The sequence below is a fragment of the Exophiala spinifera genome (assembly GCF_000836115.1).
Source record: "Exophiala spinifera strain CBS 89968 unplaced genomic scaffold supercont1.3, whole genome shotgun sequence".
NCBI classification, from domain to species: Eukaryota; Fungi; Ascomycota; class Eurotiomycetes; order Chaetothyriales; family Herpotrichiellaceae; genus Exophiala; species Exophiala spinifera.
The window spans coordinates 2,952,146-2,972,975 of record NW_015622515.1 but is presented as its reverse complement, the minus strand read 5'-3'; the positions used below and the strand labels follow the sequence as shown (position 1 = coordinate 2,972,975).

The window sequence follows — 20,830 nt, the reverse complement described above, 5'->3', positions numbered from 1 at the left end:
GACACTACCTAAAGTTTAGATAGCTTGGGCACCTGGGCGTAGGCAAGGGAGGCCTAATGGGGAATCCCTCCGAGGGCCGGCCCTGGAACAATTCATATGCGGCAGCCCACCAGCCCGCCAGTCCACCCGTCTCTCCATCCTCGCACCCTGCAGCTCAGGCCTTGTCCTCACTACTAATAACGAGTTAGTGAACCCTCTGTGTGCCACCGAATCCCGGTGCCTGGCTTGGCCCAGCGATTCCTCTCTCCCTTCGTTTCCTCGTAAGCTGACCTCCTCCCTCGACCACGATCTCTCTCTTAATTATACCCAACCGACATACAGAACTTGATTGTTTCCTTTCATCGGCATCCTCCCCCATCCTCCCATTCTCGGTCTCGCCATGACTACATAGCCATAAAGTTCTCTGGATATCCCACGTCCCTCATCATGGCTGAACCTCCGCCTCGGCCCCCAGGAGGCCGACGCGGAGGACCCAAGACAATGCTCACCTGGGCCCTTTTCCTCCTGCTCATTGCTGCTGCTCACCCTCAGTCGATCCACCAGCCCGAGTCCATCCAGCGTCTGGTGGCTTCCACCCAGAGTGTCCGCACCGAGCCAAGTCGACGTCCTCAAGCTGGCCGCAGCCCAGCAGAAATCCCTCTTCTGAAGAACGACATCACCACGGTCAAGTTCAGAAGCACCGATGAAAACCCTCAACAAGCACCAAAACTCCGTGCCTTGGCTCCAGCCTACGATAGCAGTAGTGCTGTTCGAGCACCTCTTGTTCAGTCTGCCGAGTCGTCCAGACTCTCAGCGCTCCCTTCAGCGCGGCTCCTGCAAGATTGGGAGGTGGAGAATATTGTCCTTCTGGCCACCATCGACGGCACCATACACGCCCTCGACAGGAGAACTGGCGCAGAAAGATGGTCGTTGGGAATCCCCGACAGTCCCATGATCGAGACTATTCACCACAAGTTGAACCGAAGTGACCTGGAAAGCGATCCCTCTATGGAAGATGACTACATGTTTATCGTGGAACCGAGCAAGGACGGGAATTTATACATTCAACATCGAGACCCCAGAATAGGCCTACAGCGATTGGGCGTCACGGTTCGATCCCTCGCCGAGTCCACACCTCAATTTGTTGAAGATCCTCCCCTCGTGACGATATCATCTCAAGAAACTACTGCATATGTGGTAGATGCTGCCACAGGCAATATCCTCCAACAGTTTGATCGCTATCGTGGCTTCTCAAGTGAAGATCAAGGTCGGAGTTGTCGACGCTTGACCGGCCTGTTCGACCTAGACGATCCTGCCTGCGAGCCACTCGGCACTCTAAATCTCGGCCGTGTCGAGTACACCATTCAGATTTCCCACAAGGTCACGAATCAAGCTCTATGCACCATCAAGTTTGCTGAATGGATACCCAACAAAGGTGACAGTGATCTCCAAGATCAATATGTTGCACCTCTCGATAACAACCATATTCAGAGTCTGTATAACGGCCGTGTCATCGGCCTCGATGGAGACAAAGACTCTCGCAAGTATACAACCTTTTCTCAACGGTTGGACACGCCTGTGGCTCGAGTGTTCGATGTCGTTCGTCCACAAGACCACAAGCAGGGCACACCAAATCTAGTCCTACTAGCACGGCCCACCGACTCACCACTTCTTGATTCGCCTGAGGTTTGGCGAAATGAGCTGCAGCGAGCCGAAAGGGTTTTTGTCAATCGTACAGAGGCTGGGATTTGGTATGCCATGTCGGAGCTGTCATACCCTGGTGTGACCAACGGTGCAGCACCTGCAAGTGCACACTGGAACTATGACAATCGGCCTCTGGATTTCTCCGGTGACATGGAAGAGCTCATCGGTGTACATGTTCTATCGACTCAGGAGAATGTCGCCCCGTTGCGGCTGACCATATCCGGCCCACCGCCGTCATCCGATTTGGTGGAGGATGGAGAAAGAGCAGTAGCATCCATGGATGCAAAGCTTCCTCCGTCTCTCCTACCTGTGATCAGCAGTCCCTGGTTGTCTGTGTTCAATATCGTCGTTGCCTGTCTGATCGTCTTCATTGTAGGACTGCAGATCAAGCATCCCATGATGATCAAGGTGCAAGGCTTTCTTCGCAAGGCTGGTGTTGAAATTGCACTCGAGAAGTCTCGGGCAAATGTCTCGGCTTCTACTGCTGATGCACCTGTAATCGAAGAATTGCCAGTTGCAGATGCTTCTCAAAGGCCTACGTCCGCAGATGAGATTTCAGACCTCATGGACGAAGCTATCGCGACACCCGCAAGAAGCAGAGCCCAGAGTGTTGCGGTTACGTTTGCGACTCCTGCCAAGACTGTGAGGCTTGCGGAAATCAACAATGAAGAGAGCTCTGAAGGTGAATCAGACGAAGAGAAGAACAAACCCGACTCGAACTCGAATGATCCTGCTGATTCTGGGGCGCAACCTCGTCGTAGACATGCTAAGCGTGGGAAGCGAGGTGGAAAGAAGAACAAGAAAACGCCCAAGAAGACCATGGACCCAGAAGCGATGGATGAGAAGGTTGAACTGGCTACAGAAATTCCCACCAAGGATGGTCTGATACAAGTCGGCAAGCTGAAGATCGACACTAAGGAGGAGCGTTGCTTGGGCCGTGGAAGCAACGGAACAGCTGTCTTCCCAGGCTCACTCGATGGCCGGGAAGTTGCCGTCAAGCGTCTTATCCGCACGTCGAACAGCCTTGCTGCCAAAGAGATCAAACATCTCCTCTCAAGTGACGAGAACCCCCATGTCATTCGCTATTTTGGCAAGGAAGAGTCTCAGCACTTCACCTATATTGCACTTGAGCTTTTCACCACTTCTTTGGATCAGTTTATCGAACGGCCATTACAATACCCCAGTTTGGTGAAATTTCCGGAAGGGTTTGACGTCAAGGACTGCCTGCGTCAAATCACCGACGGCGTCCAACATCTTCATTCACTCAAGCTCGTTCACAGGGACATCAAGCCTCAAAACGTTCTTGTCAAGGCTGTGAAGAGTCAGCGCCCTGTAACGGGTCTGCCAAAGCTACAATTCGTCATATCTGACTTTGGACTGTGCAAGCCATTGGAGGAAGGACCAGAATCGACGTTTGCTCCGACGGCAAACCACACAGCTGCCGGAACCACGGGTTGGAGGGCCCCAGAACTACTTGTGCACTCTCGAGCTTCTGTTGCCGCACCTAACCCCAACTCGACGACTTCAAAGTCGACAATACATTCAAGCGACGGCGCCGTCGTTGACCTTCCCACTGGCCGTCGTGCCACCAAAGCCATTGACATTTTTTCGCTGGGCTGCGTCTTTTACTATGTCATGACCCAAGGCCACCACCCATTCGACGTCGGCGGGACCAGTCTCGGTCGGGATCTCAACATCAAGGAGAACAAGTTCAGCACCGACGACCTGCGTCTGCACGAGTATCAATTTGAAGCCGATGACCTGATCATGCAGATGCTCAAGCACGACCCGAAGCAGCGTCCTGACACGCACGAGATCCTCCGCCATCCTTACTTCTGGGACGTGGCCGACAAGCTGGAGTTTCTCTGTGATGTGTCGGACTGTTTCGAGCGTGAAAAGAACTCGATCAACAACATCTTTGACGAAACTGCGGTCCGCACTCCCGAAGAGAAGGAGTCGCTCGCCGAACTTGCGAGCCTCGAAGAGCTAGCTCCGAATGTCATCGGCCCGTCCAGGGACTTTCTCCGTGCCTTGCCCAAGAGTTTCATCAACGAAATGGGCAAGCAGAGGAAATACACCGGGTCCAAGATGATTGACCTCTTGAGGGTCATCCGGAACAAGAAGAACCATTTCCACGACCTTCCGGACGATGTCAAGGAGCAGATGCTCGGCGGAAGCGCGAAAGGGTACTACGAGTTCTGGGCCAAGCGATTTCCAAGTCTCTTGATCAATTGTCATTGTCTGTTGTTGGATCGCGGTCTTGTGGGGAGGTTCAAGATGGACAGGTATTTTGAGGACATGTAGATGGATAGGTATTAATTGGGAATGAGGTATGGGGAGAAATAGAAGCTCCATTTTCTTCATCTAACGTCTACCCTGTTTGAACAAGCTCACCGCAAGACTCCACGACGGAATACTCTGCAACGAGTCTACTGTAGAATGAGAAATCATCTACCCTGTACCCTGTTCTCTGTATTCCCTCTGCGCGCTAAACATGTCGACAACTGGCTGGTTGGTATCCGTACAAAAAATATTCGTACTGGTGTGCCCTGGAGTAGGTGTTCGAGGCTCTCAAATGCTGTTTATTCTATCCACCTTAGCCTTGTGGGGGATTTCTTTCATCTAGGTTCATCGCGTAGTCATACATTTGACTCAAATCTACTACCGTGGATGAATTACAAGGTTTTGAGGAACTTGCTAGGTAGTCATTGTATTTATCGTATGGTTCATTGTGACACCCAGATCGTCAAACTCATCAACGTGACCGGTCACTCTCACACTCAGATTTCCTTTCCTGTCACTTCTTTTCCTTGCAAGGCCTCTTTCTCCAGGCTTCCCACAGGGCATGCCTTGGCAGTCATCTCCGCTTCAATTCCTGGAGTGATAAATCATCCCAAAACAAGTCTCGAAGCCTGTGCTTTTCTTCATCTTATTGTACTCGTAGTAAATTATCATTTGTTGTGCACGTCCTAAGAAACAAGTCCGAGCACGCAAACATCGGCCCGCCGCACTGTCGATCTCCGCCCATCAGATCGTAAGGAGATTTATTTCACCGCGATTCGGGATCGCAATCTATCATTGGGTATGATGGAAACCACGGACCATGCGGTATGTTGTGCTGGCCGTTGCGCCGACTTCCTTGTAGACCAACGGCGATGGTCACGAGCAGAAAAGCACACGGGTCCTCCATGTGAGCAATTATGTTGCTGCACCTTTTGATTGGCCTTGGCAAAACAACACAATTGACGTGACTGTGATTTGAAACGCTCAAGGGAACTCAAGGTACACCGTACCTCTGACCTAAGGCCAGAACCCATCGATAATTTGCGAGGCATGTAATTTCTTACATGCGCTCTCTCCTTCTTGGCGCCGCTCGGATAATGTTGTCCACTCTCAGGAGCAGCTCAGCGGCTTCACTCGCCGAGCTCACCACAGCTTTCTTCAATTTGTAGCTTTCGATGACACCTAGATCACGCATATCTGCGATGCCTCCCCCGGGCGTCAGGAGATCGAGACCACTGCTCGTCATGCCACGATAGACTTCACTGCGCAGTTCCGACACAAGTGCAGATGAATCCAAACCGGCATTGTCGGCCAGGATGGTGGGGAGTTGTCTCAATGCAGTAGCAAAAGAGTCGATGGCGATGCGTTTCTTACCGCCGACCTTTTGTGCGAGTGCATCAACTGCTTTGGCCATGACCATTTCAGCACAGCCGCCACCCAGTGTGACGCGTGGTTCCCTGACGGTCTGGGAGAGAACGGCCAGGGCATCGTGGAGACTTCGCTCTGCCTCGTCGAGAAGTTGCTCAGTTGCCCCGCGGAGGACGATCGTGCATGCTTGGCCAGCCGCAACGCCCGAAAACTTGATGAGTGTATCTTCGCCAATGATGACTTCCTCGATGAGATCGCAATGTCCTAATTTGACTTGGTCCGGGTGGTCGAATGTGCTTGCGATCTCACCTCCTGTGACTAGAGCTAGACGTTCGACGCCGTCAAAGTCTGCGTGCTCGATGGACATGATTCCGGCCTCGGTGAAGAGCTGCTCGGGCCAGTTGTAGATGAGCTGTCGGTTGATGAAGCAGTTGATTCCGTGCGCCTTGATACGTTCGACCTTGGCCTTCATCTTGTCACGTTCGGCCTTTTCTAGCTCAGCGAGTTCCTTCGGAGATCCGACCTTCATTCGCGAAGCCCAAATCTTGACCTTGTCTGTATCCATGGCAGTGTTGGCGACGAGGATTTTGGCGTTCTCAAGACGTTTCGGTTGGTTCACACCCATTTTCTTGTCCAAAATGAATCCCTCGTCGAGGTAGCTGTCTGAAAGCTTACCTCCGGCCTTTTTGATAATCTGAATATGATTTAGGTCTGTCGAACCTTTGAGCCGGAGCACAGCGTCGCATGCTAGGCTGGCAAATTTATCCCGATCTTGAGAAAGTACTTTGGAAGATAATGTTGTGCGTGCAATGGATTGGAGGTCTCGGCGGAAAGCGTCAGGGTTCTTGGAATTGTCTACGGCAGACTTTTCAAGGGCTGAAAGGGCAGCTTGGGATGCAAGACGGTAGCCGTCGATGATGGTCTGTGGGTGAATATGGTGAGCTACAAGTTGTTCTGCTTCTCGGAGGAGTTCGGCGGCAAGAACAGTGACGGAAGTGGTACCGTCACCAACCTCGTCGTCCTGGACTTTGGAGATATTGACGAGGACTTTTGCGGCGGCGTTATCGAGAGCGATAGATTTCAGAATGGTTGCTCCATCGTTTGTCACCATGATCTCGCCTGTCGAGGCGCTCTGGAGAATCTTGTCCATGCCTTTGGGGCCTAGTGTAGATTTGACCAGGTCGCCCACTGCAATGGCACCAACAAAGGCAGAGAGGCGGGCATTTTCGCCCTTCTCTTCTTGCACGTCCTCGGCGAAGATTTGTGTTGGATTCGCCATTGTGTGGTATTGTCAGTGGTGTAGGGACGGGGGCTTCTAAGCGTGGTGCAGGCAAGCGTGCTTTGGACAGCCTGCTCCAAATTTTTGATATCACACTGCGGAGGGGGCTGAGTGGTAGAGAATCGCAAAGAAGCAGGTGCGCCGGAAATCACGTGAGGACTCGCATGCCACCGTTGAAGCCTCAATGGCCCAAATAGCTGGGAATCTCACCAGCCGCACCGGCCACACCAGCCACAACAAAGCCTGGAGGCTCTTATGAAGCTGGGAACTTCTACTGCAATACTCCGTACTCCGTACGGATTGCCACCATACAGGGCTCTGGGCCTCTTCAAGCCCAGCACGAAGATCTCCCAGCCCGTTCTCCAGGCGCTGAAAGTCAGGGTTGGACTCCAGAAGTGCGGACATCAACAGCAACAAAAATAGTAACAGAAACTTGTTTCACTTTTGTCCTGCCATATCCGGGCTTTTTCATTGATTTGTTGTTTGCAACTCCGTATCTCAGCACATGTTCACTTTGCTCTATCGTTATCAGCCATCTCCGTAGGCTTCTGCACCTAACTAAACGATGTCCTCCATTTCCGCAATCACCTGCTTTTCTTCGGGCATTTGGTGGTCTGAGGAGGCTTGGAGGAAATTAGGTTGGCGCACGACGGGGCGATCGCAGGGGTGTCGGTCTTCTCGGCAGGGGGTCAGGGTTTGATGAGCCTTTACCAGAGTCGGTGTGGATAGTTCCTCGAGACCGACCTACAGTACATACATACTTGGAGCCGTCGTCGATGGAATGAGCGCCTCGGTTGCTGCTGGACGTGGCTCGTCATGACTACGCGCATTCCAGATTGACTGCTATGGAGGACGCCTGTCCATTAAATTATAATATAACAATCATGGGTGATAATAATATCATTGTTATCATTGTTTCCGAGTAGGTGCTCAGGGTAGCACAGAGTACAGGGGACCGACGCCGAGCCCACCGAGCTGGTGTGTAGCTTAACTTTGCCCATCTCTGATTGCACTGGTTTCGCATGCCCCAACGTTAGATTCAAGCTCACTACAACGTCGGGTCCGCAGATTTCAATGGGCACTCTAGACCTCAATGGGCGGAGTGCTGGGCTCTCTCAGCCTCTAGTGGCCTCTCTTCGGCGTCGCTAACAGGAGACTCAGACTAGCCAGGAACCCGCCTCTGCGCTTATCGTCAATGGTGGGTTCGACAATTTCTTTAGCCTTCACTTTCAGCCTGTCAATGCCCTGATGCGCCCACACCAACATGGCGGAAACAGCAGTAATGGAGGCAGGCGGGACGCGTCAAGATGTCAAGTTTTCTGCTCGTTTGATTCCTACCCCGGACACTCACAATACAATACTAACACAGCCGACTCCCTCGAGCCATGTGAGGATTTTTCTATCTTTCCATCCCAGCTTTACTCCAGTACCGTTACAGTCGCATCATTGTACGTGTGTATACACAAGATGCGACCTCTCTTGTCCACAGTGCTTGCTCTGGGTGCGAGTGCTGTCCTTGCCGTCCCGGTCATCGACGAAGCCTCAGAGCCCTATGAGCTTCGCGCCCGCAACATTGTCACCGAGATTCAGGACGAATATGACTTTGTAGTCGTGGGTGGTGGCCTCGCTGGTCTTGTGCTGGGTGGACGACTCTCAGAGGATTCGAATCACACCGTGCTCGTCCTGGAAGCAGGCAGTAACGGAGATGAATACAGAGAGCGGATAGGTACGTGATGGTCACAACCTATTCGCGTCGAACCCGCTGACATTGGCGCAGATACCCCAGCAGATGCCTACTACAAGTCCTTATGGCCAACACCCCTCAACTGGGCATACAACACCACTCCTCAGGTTGGCATGAACAACTCGCAGATGACCTGGCCCCGCGGCAAGACGCTTGGAGGTAGGGTTATTCACATGAGGAGGATTCGGGCAAGACTGACATGAACCCACAGGCAGCTCAGCCATCAATGGATTGTACATGAACCGGCCGAGCGAGATCGAGCTGGACGCTTGGAAAGACATGCTCGGTGACATGGATGGCGCCGACAACTGGTCCTGGGATTCCCTCTTCGCCGCGATGAAGAAGAGTGAGACCTTCTCTCCTCCCTCCCAGGACATCGCTCAGGAAGCCGCCATCACCTATGATACCTCAAGCCACGGCAGCCACGGACCAGTCTACATGTCGTACCCTGGCTAGTACGTACAAACAAACCCTACCACGTATTGCCACGACTAACAGTCAACAGCACGTTCCCTATTGTGGGCGAATGGTCTAATGCCGTGTCGAATGCCGGCATCCCTATCTCCCACGATACCTACGGCGGCAAGACCTGGGGAGCCTACGTTTCGACATCTTGCATCAACCCCACCAACTGGACGCGTTCTTACAGCCGTACTGGCTATCTCGACCCTCTGCCACCACGTGCCAACTACGATGTTCTCACCGATGCTCATGTAACGCGCATTCTCTTCAATTCTTCTTCAAAAGCCGGCAACCTCAGCGCGAACGCGGTCGAATACTCCCCAGATGGCGGGGCGAGCAAATTGACGGTCAAAGTCAAGAAGGAGGTAATCCTTGCTGGTGGGTCAGTTGGCAGCCCTGCCGTTCTGCTGTACAGCGGTGTCGGTCCCAAGGATGTCCTTGACGCAGCTGGCGTCGACGTCGTTTCGGAACTGCCTGGCGTTGGTCACCACTTGCAAGATCACTTGGTAAGCTGCAGTCGAAGATGTGAGACCCCAAGAAATCTAATTTGAAACAGAGCTCCACGGTGCAATGGAGCACAGATCAAGCCACGGCCGGTTCTATATATGCCGCCAATGGATCCGAGAGTGTAGGTTGATTATGTCTGTGCTTTTGAATTTTCAAACTAACGTATTCCAGACCGATGCTGCATTCCTCTCCTATATCAATTCTGCAGTGGCATACATCAACGCCACCTATATCTTCGGTGCTGGTGCCGAGGATTTCAAGAACACGATTCTCAGCCAACTTGATTCATACGCCACTACTGCCGGCACTGACGAGACCGTCATAGCTGGATACAAGGCGATTTCTGAGGTCACCGTTAACAAGATCTTTGATAGTCCAGTTGGACAAATCGAATTGCTCATCGGCAACAACCTCAATGGGACCATCAACATCGGAGCCGCCCTTCAACATCCTTTGAGCCATGGCCAGGTCTCAATCAATTCATCAAACCCGATGGATTACCCTGTCATCAATCCCAACTACCTGACACACCCTGCTGGTAAGCTATGCTTTCGACGACTGAGGCATACCCTCTCGCTAACAATATTGAACAGACGTACAAATTCTCCGAGAAGGCATGAAGACCGCTCGGCGTTTGGGTGGAACTCAACCTGTAGCGGGAAATCTGATCGAGGAGGTATGGCCAGGCTCCGATGTCGAATCTGATAGCGATTGGGAAAACTTCCTCCGCCAAACAGGCTACACAGAGTACCACCCATCCTCGACCTGTGCCATGCTGCCATTGGAACAAGGTGGCGTGGTTGATGCAAACCTCCGCGTCTACGGTCTATCCAACGTCCGTGTTGCCGATGCCAGTGTCCCGCCCATCGCCTTTGCTGCCCATCTCATGGTTTCGACATACGGCATTGCCGAGCAGGCAAGCACCCTTATCCGGAAGCATTATAATGTCGACTCGATTCCTAAAAACACCACAAGCTCGATACAACCAACCAAGACCGGGTCACCCGTAAAGTCACCTGCCGCAATTACCAGCAGCCTCAGCAGCAGCGCAGCCAGCGCATCAAGCACCAACGGTAGTGATGGTAGCTTCTCCATCCAGCCTTGGACACTTCTCTTCACAATCTCAGCCTCGCTGATTTTTGGATATTTCTTGTAAATGACGACTTACTTAGACTAGCGGCATGACACCAGGCGTTCTTAGTCCCAAAATTGGAACCAGGATACGGGTTTTCGACGACTTCATGGATACCTTGGCCCTTGTGTATATTGGGAAGGGAGGGAAAGGTCACAGGGTAAATATTTTGAGGAGAGAAACTCCTACATATTTTATCTAATCATAATCATCGCGAGACCATCGTCTCGGTACCCGCACAATGCTTCTTGTATGACCGAATACGTGGTTGTAGGCTAAGGTGGAGGTATCTTCGCGAGTGTTTTGGTCTTCGCTTTCGCTTTGTTATTTTACAGTGGGGATCCGACAACAAGTTTCAACGTCGCTGATGAGAGATCGAACGCGAACACTGTAGAATGTTTGTTTTGAGGTCTTTCCTAGGAGATGGTATGGGTGGATAGCTACCTGTATTATTATAAGACCGTGGGGGCTAGAAATCTCAAAGCAGCTAGAGTGGAGAGAGCGGACAAGACCTGGGGTTCACGCGGGGTGGAGCAGGAGAGTTGTACAGAACTACGAGTTCTCCGTATCTGTGTTGGAGGTGCAACTCCTGGTCCACGAAGAGGGCGAAAAGCGTCCAAATGGCAAAGGGGCATCCGGAGTTCGGAGCCAAGTTAAAACAGAGTTGGAGAAGTTCATCGACTCGGCATTTAACATTGAACCGCAGGAGACGCTACAGATGAATACCTAGGGGATTTAAATTATATATCTACGAAACTCTGGGTGGCTCAAGATCTCCAGGTACCGGGGTCACAGAGTACAAAACTACGAGCGTCGAGTTGCCCCCTCTTGACTTGTACTTCCAGGTTTATATTAATATATCCATATAACAGTGAGTAAGTGGGTGTTGGAGCTCACACCACGATCGATACCTGTACACATCGAGACAATGACACTCCCGTCAACAAAGGCACATGTCGACCTCCGCCTGCTCAACGGGGGGAGTATGAAGGCCAACACGAAGACGATCCACGACGGCGTCAGCGACGACGACGAGGACCACATGTTTCGTCTGTACGACTGGTGTTTTTACATTTACCAGCCTGAACTGCGGCGTCATGTGCTGTGGGACGTTGGCATGTCGAATGTGCGTACGGATGAGTTTGATTTCTCAAATTGGGTGATTCGTATTATACCAGACATGAATTTTCCCTTTCTACTCCCTACTCAAGCCCCTTTTTGCCGCCTCTTGACTCTGATTTTCTGCTTCTTGCTTGCCTTTTTTTGCTTGCTGCTTTGCCGGTGGTGTGCGCAGTGCGCATCCTTACATAACACTCAGACGGAACATCGTTGCTGACGAGAAAGCACTTGTCATGGTGTGTTTGTTACAGGACGGAGACGCGTACATTTCTTCGATACGAGATGTCATGAAGGTCATGTCTTGCGTCGGACCGGACAAGCCACTTGCACAACAACTGAGGGATTCATGTGGCGTTGAACCCGAGACCATCGATACCGTCTTGTTCAGGTACGCAGTAGCACCTAGTGAAATAGCTCTTGTTTGCTCGTGGTGCCCAGCTATTTATCTACCCACCCACCTCCGAGTACCTAATGTATTTGAGTGTTCACCCTTCCGCATTCATAGCCACGCCCACTTCGATCACTGTCGACCTATACGGCACGAGTTCCCCAATGCCCATGGGTTCTTCGGACCGGGAACCGAAGACGACTGCAAAAGAAAATTGGAACCTTGGTGTACCGACCCCGGGGTCGGGCACAAGTTCGATCCGCGATTCTTTGACCGCGCCCGTTCAACCGAGACGTGGTCGGAGCTGAAGGGGCCCTGGGTGCCGTTTGGACCGTTTGATCGCGCCATGGACTTCTTCGGGAACGGGAGTCTGTGGCTGATTCAGGCCCCGGGACACATGCAGGGCAACCTGTGTGCGGCTGCGAGACTCGCGGATGGGAGTTGGGTCGTTTTGGGGTCGGATTGCGCCCATACAAAGTCAGTATTGTCCCCGCCTCCATTTTCCATTTTCCAATTTCATTTTCTTCCCCTCTCGATCACCCCTTTGAGAGGGGGTTTGAGACGTCGCAGTGCTCCAAAGGCGGACGCGCGCGAGAAACGACACGAGAATAAAAAAGGGATACGCTCGAATTCGAGCACCTGCCGTAAATGTACGCACGCTGACCCGTGGTCCGAACGTCTGTGACTACCCAGGCCATTACTCGACGGAAAGTACGATATAGCCGAGGTGACGAGACCAGATGGGTCAAAGTGGTCGCTGCACGAGTATGTGTGTGCCGCCAAGGAGACCATTGCCAAAATTCACAGTCTGGAAGTCGACCATGGGTGCCATATCGCCCTTGCTCACGACGCGTCGTGGATGCTCAAGCAGACCGCCGAAGAAAAGGATCCTGTGCTTTTCGGGCTATTGGGTGACGACTTCACCGAGGATGTCCGAGAGCGCGTGGCTCGGGATGAACCTTTCTAAGAGCACACTGTTGATCATGTGACAGATATACTTACATGCATGCATACTTTACGTACATTCCGAGCTCTAAGGGGAAATCGTCCCGTGGCTCAAATCGATATATGGTGCCGTGGCGGGCTTCTCATTGTCAATCTCTGCCCAAGCCGTCCAATGCTTTCCCTTCATTCTCCGCGTTTCGGCCTCGTCCGCAATTGCTATCGCGAGGTCAAAGGTCGAAATACCTTCGAACCGGCCATTCAACTCTGCTCCGTCGTTCGGGTCGCCCTTGACCGGGAGGAAGTCGACCTGGACTTCATACTTCGATGTTTTCCCACCGGAGCGATACATGGCAGGAGGCGACATGAAGGTCCAGTCGAAACTCGTGTTGCCGTCAAAGAACATGAAACTGGTCCTGCACGCCGTGATGAGCGGTTTGGCGCCCCCTTCACCTAGTGCAATGTTCTCTTCGTGCGTTTTGCGGACGAATCGTGCCTCGGGCGTATCACGGCCTTCCTTCAACGCCTGACGGGCACTGGCGTACGCGCGCACACCGTCGGTCAAAGCACTGCCGAACCGTGATTCCATGTAGGAGATGTGTGCAGGTGACGAGGCGATGTGGCGCCAGTATGCGAGCCAAAAGGTTGGGCTGTCGACGGCGCAGATGCGTGTCTCTGTGCCTGGGAGATAGAGGCTACCGCAGCCCCCTAGCATGATAAAATACGAGACTTTCGCAGCTCGAGACGCCAGGACGATCTTGCGGAGTGTCTCGAGGAATGGGACTTGACGGAGCCGAAAGAGGGAGTTTTAGTGGGACTTTCTGGTAGGGTCAGATGTAGCTGGTGAGGGAACGTACCATACTTCAAGGCCGCGAGACCGCTGGTATGAGGGCCGTAGGCGCATACCAGGACGTCCAGATCTGTGAGCGTCTTTGATATCTCGTCCACAGTACCATTTTCGAGGTCAATAGTTCGAGGTTCGTAACGTGAATGCGTCCCAAGTTTGGAGGGATTGCGTGAAAGGCCGATGACTTTGTGCCCCCGAGAGATCAGTTCAAGGGTGATATGGGATCCGCTCCTGTATATGGCTTGATTAGTCTTGGGAGGGCTTGCATTTGCTGGAGAAAGTGAGAGAGCTGGCTGTGAGGCTGAGGGATATGGCGGGTGAAGCATGGCACTTACATGCCTGAAGGACCCAGCACACCAATTGTCAAAGGAGACGTGCTTGAAGACATGTTCAGGAATCCCTGGAAAGTTGGTTCTGGTATTGACAACTTTACCGTCCCCTTGAGACGAATGAGGGGCGAATGACATGTATGTGTTTCTTCGCTTTCTAGCCAGTGTCGGTGAGAAGAGTACTGGCAGACGAGTCGTTGCTATGCTCAGAACCGTTTTCGATTTGTTTGTGCTCGAGAGTTCACTGGTAAGCAGTGGTAGTGCTAGGTTCTTACATGTACCGGATCTGGGAACACTTCACGAGTCTCGCGTGAATAGGGTAAGTGGGGTTGAGTTCGTTTAAATCCCCTCGCGGAGCACTTTGTACACGGTCACTCTCTTCCGAACTGTACATACCTAGGTAGGTAGATTGTTGAGTCGTCAAGAACTTCCGAATCAGACAGCCATGTGCAGCGTAGACATATTGTGAAATAGAAACTTTGATCAATGAATAGGTGACCAGTGGAGGCGGTGTACCAGGCTTTCGTTAAGGTATTTGTGTATCCATTTCGAACCCATTCATGAGTGATTCAGGGATATATATACCTCGATTCGCCCTCAGTATCCTGGACTGCTCCAGCTCGTCGTGTATCTGTTCTTTTCAAAAGGGGGCGGTGATCAACAAGGTGCATAGTTGAAGAACCGACCCCAGCATCCGGCCACTCATGGAGCTGGAAGTAATTCAGGTTCGCGCCGATATGTGTTCTGAGTTCTCATTTACTTTATGCCCTGAAAGCGAGTTGTCCCCGAGTAATCTGGGGTCTGGAGCAGATAAGAAAGACTCGAGGCGTGAAGAGAATACGGATATGTACCTATTGTATCTCCGGGCCAAGAACATGCATAAAAGCAGCGGCACCCTCAGTATGGATCACCAGCCCGCTTAACTAACTAACTAACGGGGTATTTAGTTAGTACCCAACTTAGAGAGCCTCTAATTAAACTTAGTGGCCTCAGAGCCTTAAAGCAGAAGTTTTGGCGATCTGTTAAGGGATGAATGACCTGTAGACACTGTATGGCATTTCCCATAGAAGAACCCTTGGTCGGCGTCCGCGCGGCCTTATAATAGCTCATTTGCCCTACAGCTTCATTTCTGTACAATAAACATCAACTCCATCGTTAGGTATTGCTTTACTGAACTGTATATTAGCCCCTTTCATCCTCCCATGACTTAGAATACCTCGGTCACACGAGTAATTGTACCGCTCCGACGCCCCCTTTCGGCCGGTCCGAACCCTCAGCATCTTAAAGTAAAGCCACAGGGATTCCTACACTCAATGTCCTTTCAAGTCCCCCAAAATGTGCCTTCATTCACCAACAGCCAACGAGCCTATGAGGATACCTACTGGCGCCAGAAACAAAGTAATGGCCATGCGAGAGTTGGATCGACGGGAACGGTCACTTCTAAGATCAATGATATCTTTGGGGAACACAAAGACCTCCCCATGTACAAGGACAAACCACATTTTCCTTCGAGCCGAAGGAAACGGGTGTTACAGCCAAAGAGAGTACTCGCCCTGACAGCCCTTCCTGCCTTGCTTTTTCTGTGGTGGATGGGCTGGTTACCTTGGACCTCGGGCGCAGTCTACGACCCGGCTGAACATGAGCACCCCTTCTTCAAAGATGAGGACTGGTCTGCACAAAGAGACGCCGTGAGGGAGGTGTTCAAAACATCATGGGCGGGATATGAGAAGTATGCCTGGGGAATGGACGAATACAATCCTTTGACGCGCAAAGGGAAAAATATGGTGCCTGGTGGCATGGGTTGGATCATCGTGGATGCATTGGACACGGCTATCATGATGAACTTGACCTCCGAGGTTGCAAAAGCCCGGGAATGGATATCTACATCTTTGTCATACACTGCCAACCATGATGTTAGCACTTTTGAGACCACGATCCGTATGCTCGGAGGTCTTTTATCGGCATATTACTTGTCGACGAGCTTCCCCAACTTGGCGCCGCAACGTGACGACGACACCAACCAGCCCGGTGAGGATCTGTACATTGAAAAGGCCGCAGATCTCGCAGATAGACTGCTTGGTGCATATGAATCGAATTCGGGAGTCCCCTACGCCTCGGTCAACCTCAACACTTCCCAAGGTATCTTGTCCCACCTGGATGGCGGTGCTTCTTCAACGGCTGAAGCAGCAACACTCCAATTGGAGATGAAGTACCTTGCCAAGGTCACAGGGGAACCACATTACTGGCAGAAAGCCGAAAAGGTGATGGAGATCATTGACTCACATCGGCGAGAGGACGGCTTACTTCCCATTTTCATCTATCCGGCGACGGGCGAATTTCGAGGCGATAACATCCGGCTAGGATCGCGAGGGGACAGTTACTACGAATATTTAATCAAGCAATACTTGCAAACGGGAAAGGTCGAAACCGTCTATCGAGACATGTGGGATGAGGCACTAGAAGGGATCAAGAAACACTTAATCACCTATTCTCAACACGCATCATTGACAATCCTGGCTGAGAGGCAGAACGGGCTCCATTCACCTTTGACTGCCAAGATGGACCACCTCGTTTGCTTCATGCCGGGAACGATTGCGCTTGCTGTTACGGAGGGGGAGACTGTCGAACAAGCTAAAGCCAGACTAGGCAGTCGGTGGACAAAGAAGCACGACGAAAACCTGAAACTTGCCGAAGAGCTCATGAAGACATGTTGGGGAATGTACAAGGTTACGCCGACGGGACTTGCTCCGGAAATATCCTACTTCAGGACCGACAATCCACCAAGACAATGGCAAGGCCACGTCGATCCGGACTGGACGCCTCCCGTGTCGAGTGATCTGTCGGATGCTCAAAGCGCCACCTGGAGATCAGACTACGACATTCACACCAATGACGTGCACAATTTGCAACGCCCGGAGACAATCGAGTCGCTGTTCTACATGTATCGAATCACCAAGGACCCCAAGTACCGGCAATGGGGCTGGGAAATGTTTGAAGCATTCCGCGAACACACCAAGGTTATCGACGATGTCTCGGGGACAGTGTACGCGTACACCTCGCTCGACACGGTCATGGAGAATCCTGTGAAAGACCGCAAGCGCCGAGACAACATGGAGAGCTTCTGGTTGGCCGAGACACTCAAGTATTTTTATCTGCTCTTCTCGGACGACTCGTTCTTCCCCCTGAACAGCGTCGTCTTCAACACGGAAGCACACCCTTTTCCGAAATTCGACATTAGCGGAAGCAAGGTCTTCAAGACGGGCTGGCAGAGAAACATCGGCGCTCCACCGAGTCCGAAACCTGGTAGCGATGGGCGGGTGGTGCGCGTTGACCCCGCGCCGCAGAAGCAGGAGGAGCGCGAGTCGAACAGTGGTGATGCGCCGGAAGTCGCGGTACCGCATGAACACGAGCACGATGACACAATGGAGCACGGCCACATTGAGGAAAGCGGTCGGGGCAAAGAGACCGGGGGCCATTCCCCGCTGGAAAACTTTAGGGAATCTCCGGTGCAAGGGCGAGGGCAAGGAGGTCGAATGGTTGAGTCAAAAGGTCATGGATAACGACTTCTCGAAAGAAACAGGAGGACAGACTCAAAATGTGGCTTTGGATAAGGAAAAGGGCGGGAAAAGTGCCGTTACATTTTCGAGCTCGACCTGGATTGATTCATAATCGCTCGCTTTTTGTTCTTGGTATAGCATGATGCATCGTTGGTATAGCGCATATATAGGTCAGGGATCCATAGGCATATAGTAGATATCCACTGATATCAAAGTGAGATTGTGTTGGATATTGAAGCACAAGGAAAAACGAAAAGCATTTACGGCTTGATATTGCATTTCGCATTTGACCATTTTCTTCATCTTCCTTCTTCCCTTTGGTCCTCGAGTATGTACAGTTTGATCATCGTTAGGCATCTGCTGTGCCTGTCTTGGACTTTTGTGTAGCAACTTGCTGGCTCCGTGGGTGTTAAAGGGCAGGCTGTCTGTCCTCGCCTTGGCTATGTCATGTACACTCCTCAACCCTTGTGGCTGCGTTGGTGCACATCCATGATGACAGGACACTGTCATCATCCTCACCCTCGCCGAGGACGGCGAAAGTCCACGGGGTGGGTCGTCGAAAGTGAATGTGTATCGCAGTGTAGAATAGTCGGAGGCAGAACATGTCCGTGCGAGAGCGTAGGAGCTCATATCGTTCGGAAGGAACGTCATCCTACAGATACTGGTATTGCATGAATTCACCGTTTGGCCATCGTGACAAGACGAAACGAGGCTCGGCCGTCTGTAAGCCTCGCAGTTCAGCACAGCATCGTGACGAGACTGACTCGCTCGTTCATCTGCAAGCCAGGGGTTGTCCCCTTCTCTTCCAGGCGAGCAGTGATGGTTATTCATCTTGACATCCGTCGTATCAACGCCGTCTCAGACAGGTACTCTGTCCGTAATGGTCGATTCCTCGGCCTATATTCGTGGACAGTCAAACTTGGGCAGAGGCGACGAAGTGGCTTTTGTGTTTCGTCCATCGGAGGGGCGGCCAACACTGACTTTTCCGGTGTCGCTCAAGAGAGAAACGAGAACAGAGAGAGCATCGTGGCGAGGAACGGTGTCACTCAATGTCCACATGGCCGTCAAATTCATTTTCATTCATTCGTAACCTTCGTCTCGGATTCAATGCTGATCCTGTCTGTGGGGTGGATCAAAAGAAAGAGCAGAGCTTTCAAAACTTGGGGCCTCGCCTTCTCCCAGTGTACTTGGAGTCTGTCTTGACGATTTTCCCTTTACTCCGCATCTTTTCCTTCTTGTTCATGACCCACTGTTTGCTGCCCTTGACATCGCCCTTGCGTCCGTTGCGCCGGTGCAGGGCGTCTCTCATCTTGCGGCCGTCTTCGATGTCCACATTGTCCATCCTCGACACGGTCCCCGTGATGTCGCCGCCGCCGACACTCAGCACGAGATAGGTCTTGACGTTCTTGGTGCCGCCGTCGTCCTCGAGGATTCCGGCGCCAAACCCGGCCCGCACCGCGGCCTGGCTTATCATTGTCCTCTGCTGCTCGTTCTTCGGGTAGAACTGGCACACGGCGCGCCCGCCTCGGCGCAGCGAAGCGTAGAGACCGTCGAAGAACCTCCGGAGCCGGCCCTCGGGGCTCACGCCGCTCGTCTCGGCGTTGCACAGCCACTGGATGGCACTGATGCTGATGGCCGCGTCGAACGCGCCCGCGCGGAACGGGATGCCCTGACCCATGTCGGCGAGGAAGAGGTCGCCTTCGACGCTCTCGCGCTGCAGCGCGATGTCCAGCATGCTCGGGGATATGTCCATGCCGACCCAGATGTGGCCGTCTTCAGAGAGGATCTCGCCCGAGAGGCCAGAGCCACAGCCGATGTCGAGTATGAAGGACGCCTTGTCGAGGTCGAGAAGCTCGAGCGCGCGGTTGGTCATGGACGCCTGGATGGCCTGGATGCGCGAGGACGTTGTGTATTTGGCCGACTCGGTGTCGTTGTAGTAGAGATCGGGCGGAAGGAGGTCTTCGGGCCGAGACATGGTGACGAGGTACTGTTATTATGGGCTCGAAAAGGACCTGGTTCGGGAGAGGAAGAGGGAGGTGATGCTGGGGTCAAGCCATTAGATTTGCGAGTTACTGTAGGTGTCGTTGCAGCAGGACGGTGTGAAATAAATTTCTGGGGGAGAAATGCTGTGCCGCGGTTTAGCCGCCAGCCTTGCCGTCGTTATCGATAAGTACAGCCTCGTCACGACATGTTAGATCGCAACCCCGCCATGAGGTACTGAAGGAAGCGGTTCAACATGCATGATCTACAGTGTGGTGCATCTCTCGCCGACGAAGCGAGTTACAACCACCGGGGAACTGATACGTCGGGTCGATGCTGCACAATTGTCTTGGATAATGTAGCAGCAGGTCTTGTCACGAGAATAGTCGCTGTCACAGGCCCAGACCAGACGGTTACTACACCGCTCAAGACCATTAGCATTCCGCCCTCGTCACAAATGGCCACAGATAGTAGTCAGTGCAGTATTGGATCACTGACGTTTCCGATTGAGTCTAGTTTGACCACATCGCTCCGGAACAAATTCAACGTCCGAGGTCTTCTGACCTGTCGATATCCGCACACTGACCCAGGGCATTTCCGCCAGCTGCAGAATGCAGTCCGCATTGTCCGGTGTCCAGGCCTTGAACACCTCGACGCTTTCCCGGGGACCATCACAGTCGTCAGACGATTGTGACTGGTCAAGTGCCTCAGCGGGAGATTGGCTAGAACATCCGGCACGGTGCTGATTACGGTCAATTGATCCATCTCCGTCAGGCAAGGGATTCCAGACGTGCATCCAGCAGCCACCGCCCTTGCATGACGCCTATAGGTTCCCATGATTGCCGTATGGTTAGATAATAATTATGGGATTGCTTGCGCATGTTGCCGAGAGCGTCGCCTCAACGTCAGTCCGGCTCTGGTTCCGAATGTCGAGTTACCTTCGTTGGAGGATGCCGTGATCCCAGCCTTTGAGATTAATGTGAATCAAAACGTGCCTACAGCCGGGCATATTGCTTGCTGTGGTTACAGCACGTTCGGGAGAACCGGCAACAAAAGGTAGTGCAGGCCAGAGCATATTGAAGGATTGCGCATGTGAAGAAGTCTTTCTCCCCATTCCTCTGAAGGGACTGTTAGCGTGAAACAGCGAACGTCAAGATCCGGGGTTAGTCCAATTGAAGAAACAATTTCCATCATGACCTGGAGGTTCAAC

General features: G+C 52.4%; 7 protein-coding genes across 7 annotated transcripts; 4 read left to right on the top strand and 3 right to left on the bottom strand.

The window, feature by feature from the left end:
• Nucleotides 1-426: 426 nt before the first annotated feature.
• PV08_04820 (uncharacterized protein) lies at nucleotides 427-3,987 on the top strand (the record flags this gene model as incomplete). The annotated part of the gene is made up of 1 exon (XM_016379164.1): nucleotides 427-3,987. The coding sequence occupies one exon, from the start codon at nucleotides 427-429 to the stop codon at nucleotides 3,985-3,987; it is 3,561 nt and encodes a 1,186-aa protein (XP_016237841.1).
• A 1,039-nt stretch (nucleotides 3,988-5,026) lies between these two features.
• On the bottom strand, nucleotides 5,027-6,613 carry PV08_04819 (T-complex protein 1 subunit beta; the record flags this gene model as incomplete). Its single annotated transcript, XM_016379163.1, has 1 exon — nucleotides 5,027-6,613. The coding sequence occupies one exon, from the start codon at nucleotides 6,611-6,613 to the stop codon at nucleotides 5,027-5,029; it is 1,587 nt and encodes a 528-aa protein (XP_016237840.1).
• Nucleotides 6,614-8,080: 1,467 nt separating this feature from the next.
• On the top strand, nucleotides 8,081-10,482 carry PV08_04818 (uncharacterized protein; the record flags this gene model as incomplete). Its single annotated transcript, XM_016379162.1, has 7 exons — nucleotides 8,081-8,339; nucleotides 8,391-8,516; nucleotides 8,569-8,812; nucleotides 8,863-9,325; nucleotides 9,376-9,447; nucleotides 9,498-9,864; nucleotides 9,920-10,482. 7 exons carry the CDS (start codon nucleotides 8,081-8,083, stop codon nucleotides 10,480-10,482), a joined length of 2,094 nt encoding a protein of 697 aa, XP_016237839.1.
• A 904-nt stretch (nucleotides 10,483-11,386) lies between these two features.
• Nucleotides 11,387-12,932, top strand: PV08_04817 (uncharacterized protein; the record flags this gene model as incomplete). The annotated part of the gene is made up of 4 exons (XM_016379161.1): nucleotides 11,387-11,584; nucleotides 11,829-11,965; nucleotides 12,083-12,442; nucleotides 12,659-12,932. The coding sequence occupies 4 exons, from the start codon at nucleotides 11,387-11,389 to the stop codon at nucleotides 12,930-12,932; spliced, it is 969 nt and encodes a 322-aa protein (XP_016237838.1).
• A 66-nt stretch (nucleotides 12,933-12,998) lies between these two features.
• PV08_04816 (uncharacterized protein) lies at nucleotides 12,999-14,142 on the bottom strand (the record flags this gene model as incomplete). The annotated part of the gene is made up of 3 exons (XM_016379160.1): nucleotides 12,999-13,690; nucleotides 13,765-13,985; nucleotides 14,090-14,142. The coding sequence occupies 3 exons, from the start codon at nucleotides 14,140-14,142 to the stop codon at nucleotides 12,999-13,001; spliced, it is 966 nt and encodes a 321-aa protein (XP_016237837.1).
• Nucleotides 14,143-15,396: 1,254 nt separating this feature from the next.
• On the top strand, nucleotides 15,397-17,643 carry PV08_04815 (uncharacterized protein; the record flags this gene model as incomplete). The annotated part of the gene is made up of 1 exon (XM_016379159.1): nucleotides 15,397-17,643. One exon carries the CDS (start codon nucleotides 15,397-15,399, stop codon nucleotides 17,641-17,643), a length of 2,247 nt encoding a protein of 748 aa, XP_016237836.1.
• Nucleotides 17,644-18,793: 1,150 nt separating this feature from the next.
• PV08_04814 (uncharacterized protein) lies at nucleotides 18,794-19,615 on the bottom strand (the record flags this gene model as incomplete). The annotated part of the gene is made up of 1 exon (XM_016379158.1): nucleotides 18,794-19,615. The coding sequence occupies one exon, from the start codon at nucleotides 19,613-19,615 to the stop codon at nucleotides 18,794-18,796; it is 822 nt and encodes a 273-aa protein (XP_016237835.1).
• Between the last annotated feature and the right edge of the window lie 1,215 nt (nucleotides 19,616-20,830).